The sequence below is a fragment of the Glandiceps talaboti genome, chromosome 2 (genome assembly GCF_964340395.1).
Source record: "Glandiceps talaboti chromosome 2, keGlaTala1.1, whole genome shotgun sequence".
Classification (NCBI taxonomy): domain Eukaryota; kingdom Metazoa; phylum Hemichordata; class Enteropneusta; family Spengelidae; genus Glandiceps; species Glandiceps talaboti.
In genome coordinates this window covers 591,010-607,656 of record NC_135550.1, presented here as the reverse complement: position 1 = coordinate 607,656, position 16,647 = coordinate 591,010, and the positions used below count along the sequence as shown (strand labels likewise).

At 36.3% G+C, this 16,647-nt stretch overlaps 1 protein-coding gene across 1 annotated transcript in view; it reads left to right on the top strand.

Annotated features, from left to right (window-relative positions):
• The first annotated feature begins 715 nt into the window (after nucleotides 1–715).
• LOC144447870 (C-1-tetrahydrofolate synthase, cytoplasmic-like) overlaps nucleotides 716–16,647 on the top strand; it is a 91,747-nt gene continuing 75,815 nt past the window's right edge. The window contains exons 1-6 of the mRNA XM_078137996.1: nucleotides 716–871; nucleotides 4,685–4,769; nucleotides 9,730–9,789; nucleotides 12,091–12,144; nucleotides 13,766–13,902; nucleotides 14,554–14,654. Of these exons, the coding sequence (XP_077994122.1) occupies nucleotides 822–871; nucleotides 4,685–4,769; nucleotides 9,730–9,789; nucleotides 12,091–12,144; nucleotides 13,766–13,902; nucleotides 14,554–14,654 (487 nt within the window). The 5' untranslated portion in view covers nucleotides 716–821. The remainder of the gene's footprint in view (nucleotides 872–4,684; nucleotides 4,770–9,729; nucleotides 9,790–12,090; nucleotides 12,145–13,765; nucleotides 13,903–14,553; nucleotides 14,655–16,647) is intronic.

Sequence of the window (16,647 nt, the reverse complement as noted above, 5' to 3'; positions counted from 1 at the left end):
CCCCCCAAAAAAAGAAGATTTTTTTTTTATCCTACAAGGCTACATTGAACTTGATACGATGTCTTCCCTAACCAGACTCTCCGTTATAATAAGCAAAACACGGTTCACCAGAACAGGTTAGGCTGGATGCCAACTGTGTGAGTGAAGGTATAAATCGTAACGAACTAGACTACACTACACTACACAGTACTACAACTGTACACTACACTACAGATACAGTTTAAATCTGCAAAATGTCGTCACTCTGTGATCCTCGTGACTAGAAGAAACCAACAAAGTGCGCACATCACCCTAGAGGATTGTTACACACCAGTATCCAAACAGATAAAGATGTACAATTATCATGAGATAGATCATGGAAAGTTATACTTCCATAGATAGATGAACGACAACAACACTCATTCATAGTTATTCGATATTCCCACAAAACGAATTCTTTGAAAATCGTCCAATTGCAAAGGTTATCTGTAGAACAAACATTACTTACTTATATCAAATAGCACGAATTATTTTCTTACACATCGAGTCTAGGTCTATACCGCTTACTACTTGCCAAATTATTGTAAATAAAATCGGTCGAATCGCGATAACGAAGGTTTGAAAAATTTGAAAATATCCGCCATTCCGTCAACACATGCGCAGAAAATGTGAGTAATGCATCATGGGAAACTGTCACCTGAATATGGGTTAAAGGTCGTAGGAGGCGTCATATTTGTCACTCACTCGATTCACTGTGTGCATCAGCCAGCAGCTGTAACTTTGCAAAAAATACGAAGTTCTGATATAATTACCTAACATTACTGCGATACTTTGTAGTAAACATGGCAGAAGAAGGTACTGCAAAACTTATAGATGGCAAGAAAACAGCAGGGTAAGTATCGTCATCGACGAACAAATAGGGAGAATATTGGCATTGTAGATAACATGGTCACATGTGATATCATTAAAATGGCCTTGCGTAGAGGCATGAGTGACACGTAACATAAGTCTCGGAGCTATGGCCAGTATGGGTCATGGTGCACTCTGTATGAACACTGTTTTTACACTCACAACTAGATATCTGAATTTCACAAAAAATTCATGAAAAACAGCAGTACAGTGTAAAATTCGGCAGTTATAAAGTTATGTAGTAAGTTAAACTCGGCTTCAGTAAGTTGTCGAATAACTGGATAAGATAAATTGCCGATACCACAGGTACTCGAATCAATCTGTATGGTTTTTATTTTTTTAAATATGTATAGTAAATAATTTACTATATTTTTTTTAATCATACAGATTGATTTGAGTACCTTTGGCCGATACATTTGTTTGTCTTTACAAGTGAAATAATTCTTCACCACTGACTATAGGTGACGGTATACATCATATCAAATACTCACCACTGACTATAGGTCACGGTATACATCATATCAAATACTCACCACTGACTGTAGGTGACGGCAAATACTCACCACTGACTATAGGTCACGGTATACATCATATCAAATACTCACCACTGACTATAGGTGACAGTATACATCATATCAAATACTCACCACTGACTATAGGTGACGGTATACATCATATCAAATACTCACCACTGACTATAGGTGACGGTATACATCATATCAAATACTCACCACTGACTATAGGTCACGGTATACATCATATCAAATACTCACCACTGACTATAGGTGACGGTATACATCATATCAAATACTCACCACTGACTATAGGTGACGGTATACATCATATCAAATACTCACAACTGACTATTGGTGACAGTATACATCATATCAAATACTCACCACTGACTATAGGTGATGGTATACATCATATCAAATACTCACCACTGACTATAGGTGATGGTATACATCATATCAAATACTCACAACTGACTATAGGTCACGGTATACATCATATCAAATACTCACCACTGACTATAGGTGATGGTATACATCATATCAAATACTCACCACTGACTATAGGTGACGGTATACATCATATCAAATACTCACCACTGACTATAGGTGACAGTATACATCATATCAAATACTCACAACTGACTATAGGTGACAGTATACATCATATGAAATACTCACCACTGACTATAGGTGACGGTATACATCATATCAAATACTCACCACTGACTATAGGTGACAGTATACATCATATCAAATACTCACAACTGACTATACATAATGTGTAGGTGACAGTATACATCATATCAAATACTCACCACTGACTATAGGTGACGGTATACATCATATCAAATACTCACCACTGACTATAGGTGATGGTATACATCATATCAAATACATGTACTCACCACTGACTATAGGTGATGGTATACATCATATCAAATACTCACCACTGACTATAGGTGACGGTATACATCATATCAAATACTCACCACTGACTATAGGTCATGCAGGGCTCGAAATTCGCGGTAGTCCCGCGTCCACAGACTACCAATGTTTGTCTCTGGGCTACCAAATTATGTGAGTGGTAGCCCAATTGGGCTACTAAGTTTTGAATGAAACTGTGACAGCCTGACTCCGACACCTTCCCGGGCCGGGGACTTCCGAGGTCGCAGTCCTGTGGGACGTGTTCTCGCCAAAATTAGCGTCAAAATCAGTGCGTCTTTTCCAAATTTGAATCCACACTACGTACATGTTTATAAAATGTACACGAAATACATGTACTGTACACGTCATTCTTCCGTTCATCGTATACACAGGTTGTACTTCCAAAATGTCACAACAAAACATATATATGCAACAATATTCTGTATAGCGATTTAATGTTATCTTTCTGTACTTTCAATTTCCCATGGTAATCACTCTCTGGAAATCTGATCTCCGGCCCAGGCTCTTTCGGTTCTTCTCGGAGTCGGAGTACAGTACACTCTCGGTACAGCACTGCTGCAGTAACTAAATTTCATAACATGAATGACAGCTTTAACTTTCAACTTGACAGAGACACAGTTGTAATGGTGTTTGATAAAATTTTATGCTGATGAGAACTGTTAACTTGGTATACACCTACAGATTCGTTTATTCTTGAACGCTGCCTAAAACATTCCGTGTGTAAACCACGCTCACGCAACCCCTGAGAGCATGCAGCTGGTGAATGGTAAATTCACGTAATGCATTCGATCTAGTAGTAGTAGCAAAGCTCAAAAGAAAGTTGAAGTTTTAGTGAGAATGAAATGGTGACACGATGATTTGAATTTATCTGAGTGAAGTTTTCAGCATGGACCGTCTGCTGATGTGGTCTTAGACTCTGTTTGATTATCTCTTCGCCCATGAATGGAAGGGGCTTTGCCGTAATGGCCGTCATGTATTGATACAAATCCTGTCTAACCCGTCTGTTAATAAGTAACCAATCACGTGGATAGATAATGATAACAGCACATACTAGTAGTTTCTAAACTACCCAAGACGTAGTCTCCACATCAGGAAATCGCCATGGGGCTTATGAAACTGTTTATACGTTTTCCATACGTTGAATCATATTCAAATTTTACAGGTCTCACTGCACCAAGAGATTTAGATAATAGTTACAAGTACGAACTGCGACTATATGTTTTCTCTCTATTGCAATAATAACCATACGTTGTTTGCTAATAGTAATATGGCAACTCTTTATGACACGTCCCCAGAGACACATACATGCAAAAAATTGCGTCCCCAATGTCAAATATGGCGTGAAATACACACAAATAACGTGTTAACGTGACCTCTCAAGTTATTCAATCAATCATCGAATTCAATACATCATATAGTTACATATATACACAAACACCATTAATTTAGGAATGCATGTATATGGGCTACCAGTCACTGCTCTTGGGCTACCAAATTTAAATGATGGTAGCCCACCTGGGCTACCAAGAAAAAAACCGAATTTCGAGCCCTGTCATGGTATACATCATATCAAATACTCACCACTGACTATAGGTCACGGTATACATCATATCAAATACTCACCACTGACTATAGGTGACGGTATACATCATATCAAATACTCACCACTGACTATAGGTCACGGTATACATCATATCAAATACTCACCACTGACTATAGGTCACGGTATACATCATATCAAATACTAAGTTATATCAAGGTTTATTTTGAAATTATTTTTTACAATATTGTAATTTGAGAAATCATAATTGACATAAATCCAACTGTTATTGAAGCATATTAGTACATGCTACATGTTGTACCTCATTGTTCACTTCAAATATGTTAATGATTTAAAAATATATATATACTTTTTGCAAACTATTTAGATTCATAAAATAGATATTTGGGAACTGCAACAAGTTTGGCAGGATTGGCCTTGGAATTGTAGCAGATTTGTAATTCAGTCTTCCATTATCTGTCAGATACATGTACCCTATGAAAATTGGTAATGTGATTGACTATATAAATAGAACTTCAACTAGTAGTATCTTATCTCAGAGTTTTGATTTATTTGATAAAAGCATAACACAATATGCATGATTTGTATTTGTATTCAACTTTCAAGTGTCTCTCAATATCATACGTGTATGTACAAAAACAATGATTCTCTCTAACCAAGGATCTATCTCCATTATGGTCTATCCATGCTCTAATTAAGGCAACATGTTTAGAGAAGGGATTTCTACAAATGTCCACATTTATTTAAACATTGATGTTTACTGTTTAAATTTCAGAGATATCCGTGATGAGCTTAAAGACCAGATAATCAAGATTCGTGAAAATGTCCCATCATTCAAACCTGGTTTAGCTGTTGTACAGGTAGAGTGATTGAAATGCAAAGTACATGTATATACTTGAGTCTTAGAGACACACTGAAATTCTATATGCAGATGTAATCAGTGTCTCTACATGTATGTATATTACCTCCAGTGATGTATATTTACTGCTTTACAACATACACAAGCCCAAAGGTCAAACATAAAAGTTGTAAAGAGGTCAGTGCCCAGCACATTGTGTATTACCCTCAGTGGGTGTATTATTTAAGTATTTTGTGTTGTTAATTGGTATTTTTATATGTATGTGTCACAGTTACTGTTCATTCATTATTCTCAATTATGTTATCACATAGGCTGAAAGGTCCAGCTATTGGTCCATTTATGTAACCTGCTCACAACCCCTATGTGAGAGAGTTCATTATGTAACCTGCTCACAACCCCTATGTGAGAGAGTCCATTTATGTAACCTGCTCACAACCCCTATGTGAGAGAGTTCATTATGTAACCTGCTCACAACCCCTATGTGAGAGAGTTCATTATGTAACCTGCTCACAACCCCTATGTGAGAGAGTTCATTATGTAACCTGCTCACAACCCCTATGTGAGAGAGTTCATTATGTAACCTGCTCACAACCCCTATGTGAGAGAGTTCATTATGTAACATGCTCACAACCCCTATGTGAGAGAGTTCATTATGTAACATGCTCACAACCCCTATGTGAGAGAGTTCATTATGTAATCAGAAGCACAGGGAGCAGGGAGTGTGTAATTGATCAATCAATTTATTTATTTATTGATTACTTGATTGTGAATGATTGATCAATTGATTAATTATTTTTTTATAGTGAAATATAACATTTTTTGTGTGATACTGATCAATTGACTCATTGATTTTTTGGTGATATGAAACTTTTTCCCTGGCCATTTTTCTCACATCCAGCTGTATATAGAATTTCAGACCACTATAGGAACAGACTAGAAACGCAGCTTTTCCCTTGGTGTGAAGATGTCACTTATTTGCTTTAGAAGTAATCTTTTAATCCTAATTAGGGGCCTTTTGTTTATGTACAAAGTCGCAATGTTACATTTGATCACGTAAAGTAACGCTATAGTTGAGCCAGCGTACATTGTACATGTAGCTGTAATAATTGTTGCGTTTGATGTGATTTACAATGTAGATGGAAATATATACAAATAGACAGATGTGATCCAGATCTGAATGCAAAGTTGGGTTGATTTTTCTGCTATTTTACACCTTGCTAATTTGCTGGTAATTTACATCTTTCTGCAATTCTCGCTACCTGCAATACAATCCTACACATCACTGTGGAGTTAAATGGAACGAAGTCGCGCGACAACGCATTCTAATGTCGACAACTACATTTCCGGTCGGCTATGCTAATACACATGAATGTTTCTTTCCCATTTTCAGTTGTAGACATCTCTTGTAATTTTGCTCTGGAAGATACTGTACATATTTAAATTTCCCACCTCCATAATTATATGAGCTTAAAACTTGCGTTTATCTTATTTGTTACAAATTAAACTGTTTGGAAGAAACATTCACGTGTATTGACATAGGCGACCAGAAGTGTAGGTGTCGACAAATGCAAGCGCGGTCACGAGACTGTGTTCCATTTGACTCCTTAGCGATGCATAGAATTGTATTGCAGATAGCGAGAATTGTACAGAGTATATTATATATTGTTTAGAAAGATTGGACAGCCAGGTAGTCACAATTTTTAATCTGAATATCAATGAATGGCAATGCTCAAATTTATAATTCCTTTTTTTCAGACAAGGACAAAGAACAACTTCTAAATAAGTCACAGGGAACATATGATTGAATAAAAACTTTGAGAAATCCTAATCTTGTAACCACTTATTTCATTTGTAGAACTGTTAGTACACTGCTGTGTTTTAATATCATTGAAGAAAAAAAATCCCTGACTTTAAAAGGTACCAAATGTGAACGAAAAACTTACAAATAATAGTCAAGCAAACTTGGAAATAATTTATTTTTTATTAATTACCGTTACTATCTATCTGTGTATCATGATTTGGTCCTGCTATATCAAATGACAGCATTAGTTACATCCTGTAAACTTGATACTAGGACATTAGGTGTCCTTGAAACTCAGAAATCTATCAACAACGTCAAAGTTAGGATGCTTTGTAAATACCACTGTAATTATTTTCTGATTTGCACAACAAGTTCATTCTTCATGTCTGACCGGGCGCACATGCATCGGCCGTCTATATGGCCATGCCAGTGATCACGCATTGATTCAGTCAGTGCCCAACATTCACATGTGTCACTGTCAACATCATGCAACACAATCCCCTAACACAGCTTTTTCGGAATTAAAATACACATGTACTAATTTTGTTTCCATTAATCTAACCCATCAACAAATGAAAATCACAACCTGTCCCATAAATTTGGTTTTTACTAAGGCTTCTGAGCTGTGGCAGATAGATGTTCCAATTTCCGGGAGCAAGTTCAGTGTTTCGCACACGACAATGAGTAGGTCAGAGTTCGCGACAGTGATGGTAGACAAACACGTGACGAGAGACGTCCATTTGGACGTCTCATCTACTCCCTCTAATCTTTCAATTTGTACATTAAGTTTATCAAAGTTGATCTTTTTGTGGCATTTTTTATGTTAACAATAGACTGACTGTGCGTTATCAATGTATCTTATATGAGTGTCAACAAAACTTTCCCTTACGGAGTCAGTACATTTATACTTTTTGTGGAATTGACGTCAGGGCGTTGGAAACTTAAATTCAGAATCGATACCTCTGTAACACCGCTGACTGCTTTTGCCATGACTTCCGCCATATTTGTTGACAGTCTCGATTACCAAGATTCACCGTTGAGGGCCTGAAAAGCTGACGATCAAGTCGACACAGAGGTCTCTACATCATCATCATCATCGTCGTCTAGCGCAAAAAGTCGGAAGATCGAAAGATCGTAGCAAAAAACAAAAGAAGATTAGTTTTTTCACTGGTAGTGGTGGTCACTGAGAAAATAATAATGAAGAACACACCAGTGACCTTAGCAAACATCGAAACTTTATGAGCAGATGGAAACAAGAGCCCAGCTTAAATTGTTTCCATCACAACAAGGAGAGGGATATTGTAACTTGTATGTAAGTTATAGTGAAATTTTAGGAATCATCATAAAGAGTAATTTTAAAAGGGTACAATTTCCCACAGATTTTATGTCCAAAATGCATCTCCAGCCATCTACTGGCATCTACAAATACAAAATTTACCATGACAGGGGGGACATCCTTCTCTCACACTCTCCCCCACACTTCACAGTGCGAAGCGCAGCGTTGTGCTGCGCATACTGCATTGCTGACTCAAACTTTTTCTTTAGTCCTCCATGATTGACTCCAATCTTTTGGAAAATGCATCTCTTGGTGTTCACACTGGTTTGCTTCCAGTTAAACATCAGAACGAAAAAAAGTACAAAAACAGAAGAAAAAGCCCTCAAAATCGCAACAAATGCTACAATTATTGCAGCTAGCAACAATACCTTCCAACCAGATGTTGACAGCCTGTCAGACATATCACAAACATGTTCCTGTGTATGTACTATAGTATAGCATAGATGCATAATGTGTACTTGTAGTTGTATCAGGTTACCAAACACATTTGTTGACATGGATTTCAACAGTGAAATGATAGCTTTTGATGACTGTGAATGAAATGACAATTTTTTTAGGAACTGCAGACTTTCATAACTCCGAGAGCAAGGACGACCATATCAACAATATGATCAAAGACGCACGACTGATCAAACAGTGAATAAAAAAAAAAACGGGCTACAAGCAAGGGTAATAGAGTCGAAGTGTAGTTTATTCTAATCCCTGGCCTACATGTATAGTAATATCCATTTTTCAAAAGAACTTTCTGTAAAAAGTAGCATGTGTACAATAGTGTAGCAATGCACAATTCGCTAAAGCATGTTCTGACTCATCCGAGGAAAAAACCCAATAATCTCATAATGTTTGAATTCCTGTGTCAAAATCCTTTAAACATCACTAATGATATAATCATAAATAAAGGTTGCTGGGAACAAGCAATTTCAACAAAGCATAACTCATCTGAAACAGCAGTGATTTTGATTATGACTGCATGAGGGTCTCTGTTTCGAGTCATAGCAATTAACACCTACTAACCTTTGACCTTTTCTGATAGAAACTCTTCGTGTCAATGGCAAAAAGTCATTTAGACCTAAAGTATGATTTTGCACAGCGTTCGTCAGTCTTCGGAAAGAGATTAAAACAAAAGGCATGCTTGAAGGATGACCAAGACAGTAGAAAGGTGGATTAAGAGCCTCATTCACACCTAATACAATAGGAGTTTCTAGTCTGTCTCTGTAGTGAGAATAGTCTTGCTGCTAGACGTTCAGGCTTTCTTCCGATACAATAAGCAAACAAAGTTTGCAGTGAGGGCTTGCCCGAACTCAGATGTTCCATCCTCGATAGCAATGTTTGGTCGTGTGTCGTAAATTGTATCGGAAGAACATCTGAGGTCTAGCAGATAGACTATAGTGAGATATAATTCAGACATCTTGTCCATTCTTCTCTTCTTGTCTAAATTAAAACACCCCTAATCTTATTATTAGGAAAAGTTACTGCCAGAGTTGCTTTATCTCTTCTCTTCTGGGAGATAATCACACCGAACAAACACTCAGCAGTGCACCACTTTGCGTAGGGTCCACAGGAAGAATTGTTTAACACTGTTATACATACTAAATGATTAATGATTTTTTTTGTGTCATATTTCTACCAGAAAATTTTGATTGTTATGGTTTTATTTCTACACTGTTCTGAACAGCTATAATAAATATTTAGCAAGTACTTTCATTTCTTGATGTTTTAATATCACATCTGCATTTGACATACTTATTAATCATTTACAAATGATGAACTTTACCACGGACAACCACTGCTCAGATTGTAATTGTTATCTAATCTGTATCACAGGTTGGCGATAGAAGTGATTCCAATGTATATGTCAGAAATAAAATCAAGTTCGCAACTGAGGTAAGAGAAATGAAATCCATGAAAATATCGTTGAAGTGCTTTAAAGGTTGTACGTTGATGATTGACAAGCAACAAGTCATGTATTTATAATGATTGAATTAAACTAGTATAAGTGGTTATATCATTTGTTGTTATTTTCACTCACACCATTCATTATTGTGTAGCTCAAAATATTATGGAGTAGAAATAGGAATGACACCTTGTCATCTGAGTTGCTGCATTTTAAGGTTTCGATTTGTGAATTTTTGCTAAAAGAAAATGTAAAGAACACAGACTGTTCCCTTAATATAGAATTAGTTTTATTCAGTAGCTGAATTGATGTCAAAGGTTATCAGGAAGCACTACCATTGACAGAGACAAAGATATAATTGCATGATGCTAATACTTCATTGTAATAAATCAATTAGCGTACCCACTGTCTGGTTTACATGGGAAAGTGAAGGTGGAGAGATATGACAAGGGAAATGGAAGGTTGGGTAATGTGGGTTATATGACAAGGGAATTCACCCACTTGATATCTGGCATACATAGGAAATGGAGGGTGGGATATGGTGGTATGACAAGCGATATGGAGGTCAGGGTGAGTTGTATGATGTGATGTGGAGGTCAAGGTTGGTTGTATGACAAGGGGTATGGAGGTTGGGATGGGTTGTATGACAAGCGACATGGAGGTCGGTGTGAGTTGTATGATGGGATGTGGAGGTCAGGGTGAGTTGCATGACAAGGGATGTGGTGGTATGACAAGGGATATGGAGGTCAGGGTGAGTTGTATGATAAGGGATTTGGAGGGTGGGGTGGGTTGTATGATGGGATATGGAGGTTGGGGGTGGGTTGTATGATGGGATATGGAGGTTGGGGTGGGTTGTATGATGGGATATGGAGGTTGAGGTGGGTTGTATGATGGGATATGGAGGTTGGGGTGGGTTGTATGATGGGATGTGGAGGTTGGGGTGGGTTGTAGATGGGATATGGAGGTTGGGGTGGGTTGTATTATGAGATATGGAGGTTGGGGTGGGTTGTATGATGGGATGTGGAGGTTGGGGTGGGTTGTATGATGGGATATGGAGGTTGGGGTGGGTTGTATTATGAGATATGGAGGTTGGGGTGGGTTGTATTATGAGATATGGAGGTTGGGGTGGGTTGTATTATGGGATATGGAGGTTGGGGTGGGTTGTATGATGGGATATGGAGGTTGGGGTGGGTTGTATGATGGGATATGGAGGTTGGGGTGGGTTGTATGATGGGATATGGAGGTTAGGGTGGGTTGTAGATGGGATATGGAGGTTGGGGTGGGTTGTATTATGAGATATGGAGGTTGGGGTGGGTTGTATGATGGGATGTGGGGGTTGGGGTGGGTTGTATGATGGGATGTGGAGGTTGGGGTGGGTTGTATGATGGGATGTGGAGGTTGGGGTGGGTTGTATGATGGGATATGGAGGTTGGGGTGGGTTGTATTATGAGATATGGAGGTTGGGGTGGGTTGTATTATGAGATATGGAGGTTGGGGTGGGTTGTATGATGGGATATGGAGGTTGGGGTGGGTTGTATTATGAGATATGGAGGTTGGGGTGGGTTGTATGATGGGATGTGGAGGTTGGGGTGGGTTGTATGATGGGATATGGAGGTTGGGGTGGGTTGTATGATGGGATATGGAGGTTGGGGTGGGTTGTATTATGAGATATGGAGGTTGGGGTGGGTTGTATGATGGGATATGGAGGTTGGGATGGGTTGTATGATGGGATGTGGAGGTTGGGGTGGGTTGTATGATGGGATATGGAGGTTGGGGTGGGTTGTATGATGGGATGTGGAGGTTGGGGTGGGTTGTATGATGGGATGTGGAGGTTGGGGTGGGTTGTAGATGGGATATGGAGGTTGGGGTGGGTTGTATTATGAGATATGGAGGTTGGGGTGGGTTGTATGATGGGATGTGGAGGTTGGGGTGGGTTGTATGATGGGATATGGAGGTTGGGGTGGGTTGTATGATGGGATGTGGAGGTTGGGGTGGGTTGTATGATGGTATATGGAGGTCGGGGTGGGTTGTATGACAAGGGATGTGGTGGGTGGGATGTGGTGGTATGACATTGACAAAGGAATTCAATTTGATTCTTGTAGATATTTTGTAGGTAAATAATACAGTAATTATAATGTCTTTAGAATACGATGTTTGTAATGATTTCATTTCCTATTGTAATTGAAAAGCCATTTTGTTAAAAGACTGGAGAAATGATGTTGATGTGACAGATGAAGACAGGCAATTTGAAGAAAAAATATGTTGTAATGTGTAACTGTTTCCCTCTGTAGATTGGAATGAAAGCTGAACATTTCAAGCTCCCAAGAGAAACAACACAAGCCGAGGTAAGTGTAGATGTTTTAGCTCCCGTATGGGAGGTAATGTCGTGGCAATGTCTGTCTGTCTGTGCAGAAATTTTCTGAATATACAGTTCACTACAAATAACCCAGGAAAATGCTAAAATGATATCTCTGAACGGGAGCGTTTTTAGTTTACTTCTAGTTTGATATATTTTATGATGTTCTGCTAGAATAAGGCCTAAAAGTCTTCAAATGTAGTATCCATATCAAGTTAGTCAATTTAAAAATGCTTTGCATGAGATGATGTACATGTATAGACATATTTGCGTTTAGGCTTTTTTTGTCTTTATTACATTTGAAATAAAATTATCACCATGAAAAGATGAAAAGATACATTGAGCTCTTTAATTAGTCCCCGCCGGACGAAGTCCGGGACGGGGACTTATGGATTGGGTTCCGTGCGTCCGTCCGTCCGCAGCCATTTATTTCTTGGAGATGCCTGGACCGATTTTTTTCAAACTTGGTACAATGGCATACATATGCACGTCAATTTGTTTCATGATACGATCCAATATGTCCGCCCAGCAGCCATTTTGTTTGCAAATTTTCCCTGTCTAAAGCCATAACTCAGACATGCTTGAACAGATCTCATTCAAAGTTGGTATTAGGACAGTGTTCTATGGCATATATGTGCATATTCATTGTTGCCATGATACGATCCAATATGGCCGCCTGGCAGCCATTTTGTTTGTGAATTTTCATGTCCAAAGCCATAACTCAGACATGCTTGAACAGATCTCATTCAAAGATGGTATTAGGACAGTGTTCTATGACATACATGTGCATATCCATTTTCATTGTGATACGATCCAATATGGCTGCCTGGCAGCCATTTTGTTTGCAAATTTTCCATGTCCAAAGCCATAACTCAGACATGCTTGAACAGATCTAATTCAAAGTTGGTATTAGGACAGTGTTCTATGACATACATTTGCATATTCATTGTTGTTGTGATACGATCCAATATGGCTGCCTGGCAGCCATTTTGTTTGTGATTTTTCTATGTCCAAAGCCATAACTCAGACATGCTTGAACAGATCTCATTCAAAGTTGGTATTAGGACAGTGTTCTATGACATACATGTGCATATCCATTTTCATCGTGATATGATCCCCCATACCCGACCAATCACGTTCCATGTCCAACAAGCAGACACAACATATCTAAGTCTGTTTGATTTAGGTTCACAAGTGTTGTTGCATGATCAGAGTAGTGATAATTCCTTAAAACCCAATCATAGCGGGGACTATGTCATTCTCAATGACTTGTTGTGAGTGATTTTATAGAACAAAAGACTAAAAGCCATCAATGACAGAGACATGTTTTACCAGTAAACCCAGGGTATAATCTGGTGATGACCATCTCCCTGAATAACATGGACAAACCACCAACCACTCGCCATGTATGATGTACAGAATACATGGCATCATATGAGGAGATGTGCAGTGTATCTTGAAACTAGCACCAGTTCTATAGTCAATCCTGAAGATACAATTAATATAGTATATATAGTTTTGAATAAATGACAGTCCAGTCCTCTCTGCTGTATGGAATTTGTCATCTGCTCTGATAAAAGATTTCCTCCCACAAATGTGGTTTCTTGTAGTTACTAGCCCAGGTAGAAGAAATCAACAAAGATGACTCCTTCCATGGTATGATAGTACAGTTGCCATTGGATACCGATAACAAAATTGATACAGATACAGTTATCAATGCAGTGTCACCATTGAAAGATGTTGATGGGTGAGAATAACTTTTGCATTCTTGAAGATTTGATATCTTTGCAGTGTTTCCATGAAGTCTGTAACTTAGCAACAACATAAATATTGTTGAATTTGAGTTTTACTAATTAACCCCCAACGGGCATCGCCCAGAGGGGGCTATTCATTCTCGCAAACCAGAGCTGTTATTTCTTCCACCTTACTATGATATAACAGCCAAAGCGTGGTGTATTTTTCAATGATAACAGGCATGGGTAGGCACATGAATAAAGTTTCATAAAAATGTAAGCACTTATGTCACGCAACAACACCACGCTCATAGCAACAGCCAAATACAGATGTGCTACAACACCATTGTCAGTAGTTTTATTATTTTTGCCTTAGTATATAGTAGAATGCCATTCAGTAGAATCAACGATAGAAAATTGGATCCTACTGTAACATACAATTACTTTGTTTCAATGAATTATTATGGGTTATAACACAATAGAGGTGGTTCAGAATAGTCTATGTCATGTTGGAACATGTCTTGATTTCAAATTGATTGTATAAAATAACTATAATGCATATATTTTTCTATTGTTCTCTTTGCTTTATTAATCCATCAACAATCATACCAGCTTTAAAGTTGCCACAGTGTTTTAGTTTCAAATTCAACTTCTTTACATTATAGTCTGAATGAAGAAAATGCTGGTAAATTAGCAAGAGGAGAAATAAAGAAATGTTTCATTCCCTGTACACCCAGAGGTTGTTTGGAATTGATTAGAAGGGCAGGTAAGCAAGACAATGAAAACACAAACAGAGATATATGAATGAAATTTTAGTAAAAATCTGAACAGACACTTGTCAATTATGCCTGATGTGAATATGTGGGTAATGTTGCCCCCAAATTTCCAAATGAATGAAATATACTATACTATTACATATTAATCTATGGTATGTAAACTATGCTATTACATATTAATTTATACTATTACATATTAATCTATGGTATATAAACTATACTATTACATATTAATCTATGGTATGTAAATTATACTATTACATATTAATCTATGGTATGTAAACTATACTATTACATATTAATCTATGGTATGTAGACTATACTGTTACATATTAATCTATGGTATGTAAACTACTGTTTCATATTAATCTATGGTATGTAAACTATACTATTACATATTAATCTATGGTATGTAAACTACTATTACATATTAATCTATGGTATGTAAATTATACTGTTACATATTAATCTATGGTATGTAAACTATACTGTTACATATTAATCTATGGTATTTAAACTATACTATTACATATTAATCTATGGTATGTAAATTATACTGTTACATATTAATCTATGGTATGTAAATTATACTGTTACATATTAATCTATGGTATGTAAACTATACTATTACATATTAATCTATGGTATGTAAACTACTGTTACATATTAATCTATGGTATGTAAACTATACTACTACATATTAATCTATGGTATGTAAACTACTGTTACATATTAATCGATGGTATGTAAACTATACTATTACATATTAATTTATGGTATGTAAACTATACTATTACATATTAATCTATGGTATGTAAACTATACTGTTACATATTAATCTATGGTATGTAAACTATACTATTACATATTAATCTATGGTATATAAACTATACTATTACATATTAATCTATGGTATGTAAACTATACTACTACATATTAATCTATGGTATATAAACTATACTATTACATATTAATCTATGGTATGTAAACTACTGTTACATATTAATCTATGGTATGTAAACTATACTATTACATATTAATCTATGGTATGTAAACTATACTACTACATATTAATCTATGGTATATAAACTATACTATTACATATTAATCTATGGTATGTAAACTATACTACTACATATTAATCTATGGTATGTAAACTACTGTTACATATTAATCTATGGTATGTAAACTATACTATTACATATTAATTTATGGTATGTAAACTATACTACTACATATTAATCTATGGTATATAAACTACTGTTACATATTAATCTATGGTATGTAAACTATACTGTTACATATTAATCTATGGTATGTAGACTATACTGTTACATATTAATCTATGGTATGTAAATTATACTATTACATATTAATCTATGGTATGTAAATTATACTATTACATATTAATCTATGGTATGTAAACTACTGTTACATATTAATCTATGGTATGTAAATTATACTGTTACATATTAATCTATGGTATGTAAATTATACTACTACATATTAATCTATGGTATGTAAATTATACTGTTACATATTAATCTATGGTATGTAAACTATACTGTTACATATTAATCTATGGTATGTAAACTATACTATTACATATTAATCTATGGTATGTAAATTATACTATTACATATTAATCTATGGTATGTAGACTATACTGTTACATAGTAATCTATGGTATGTAAACTATACTATTACATATTAATCTACGGTATGTAAACTATACTATTACATATTAATCTATGGTATGTAAACTATACTGTTACATATTAATCTGTGGTATGTAAACTATACTATTACATATTAATCTATGGTATATAAACTATACTATTACATATTAATCTATGGTATGTAAACTATACTACTACATATTAATCTATGGTATATAAACTATACTATTACATATTAATCTATGGTATGTAAACTATACTACTACATATTAATCTATGGTATGTAAACTACTGTTACATATTA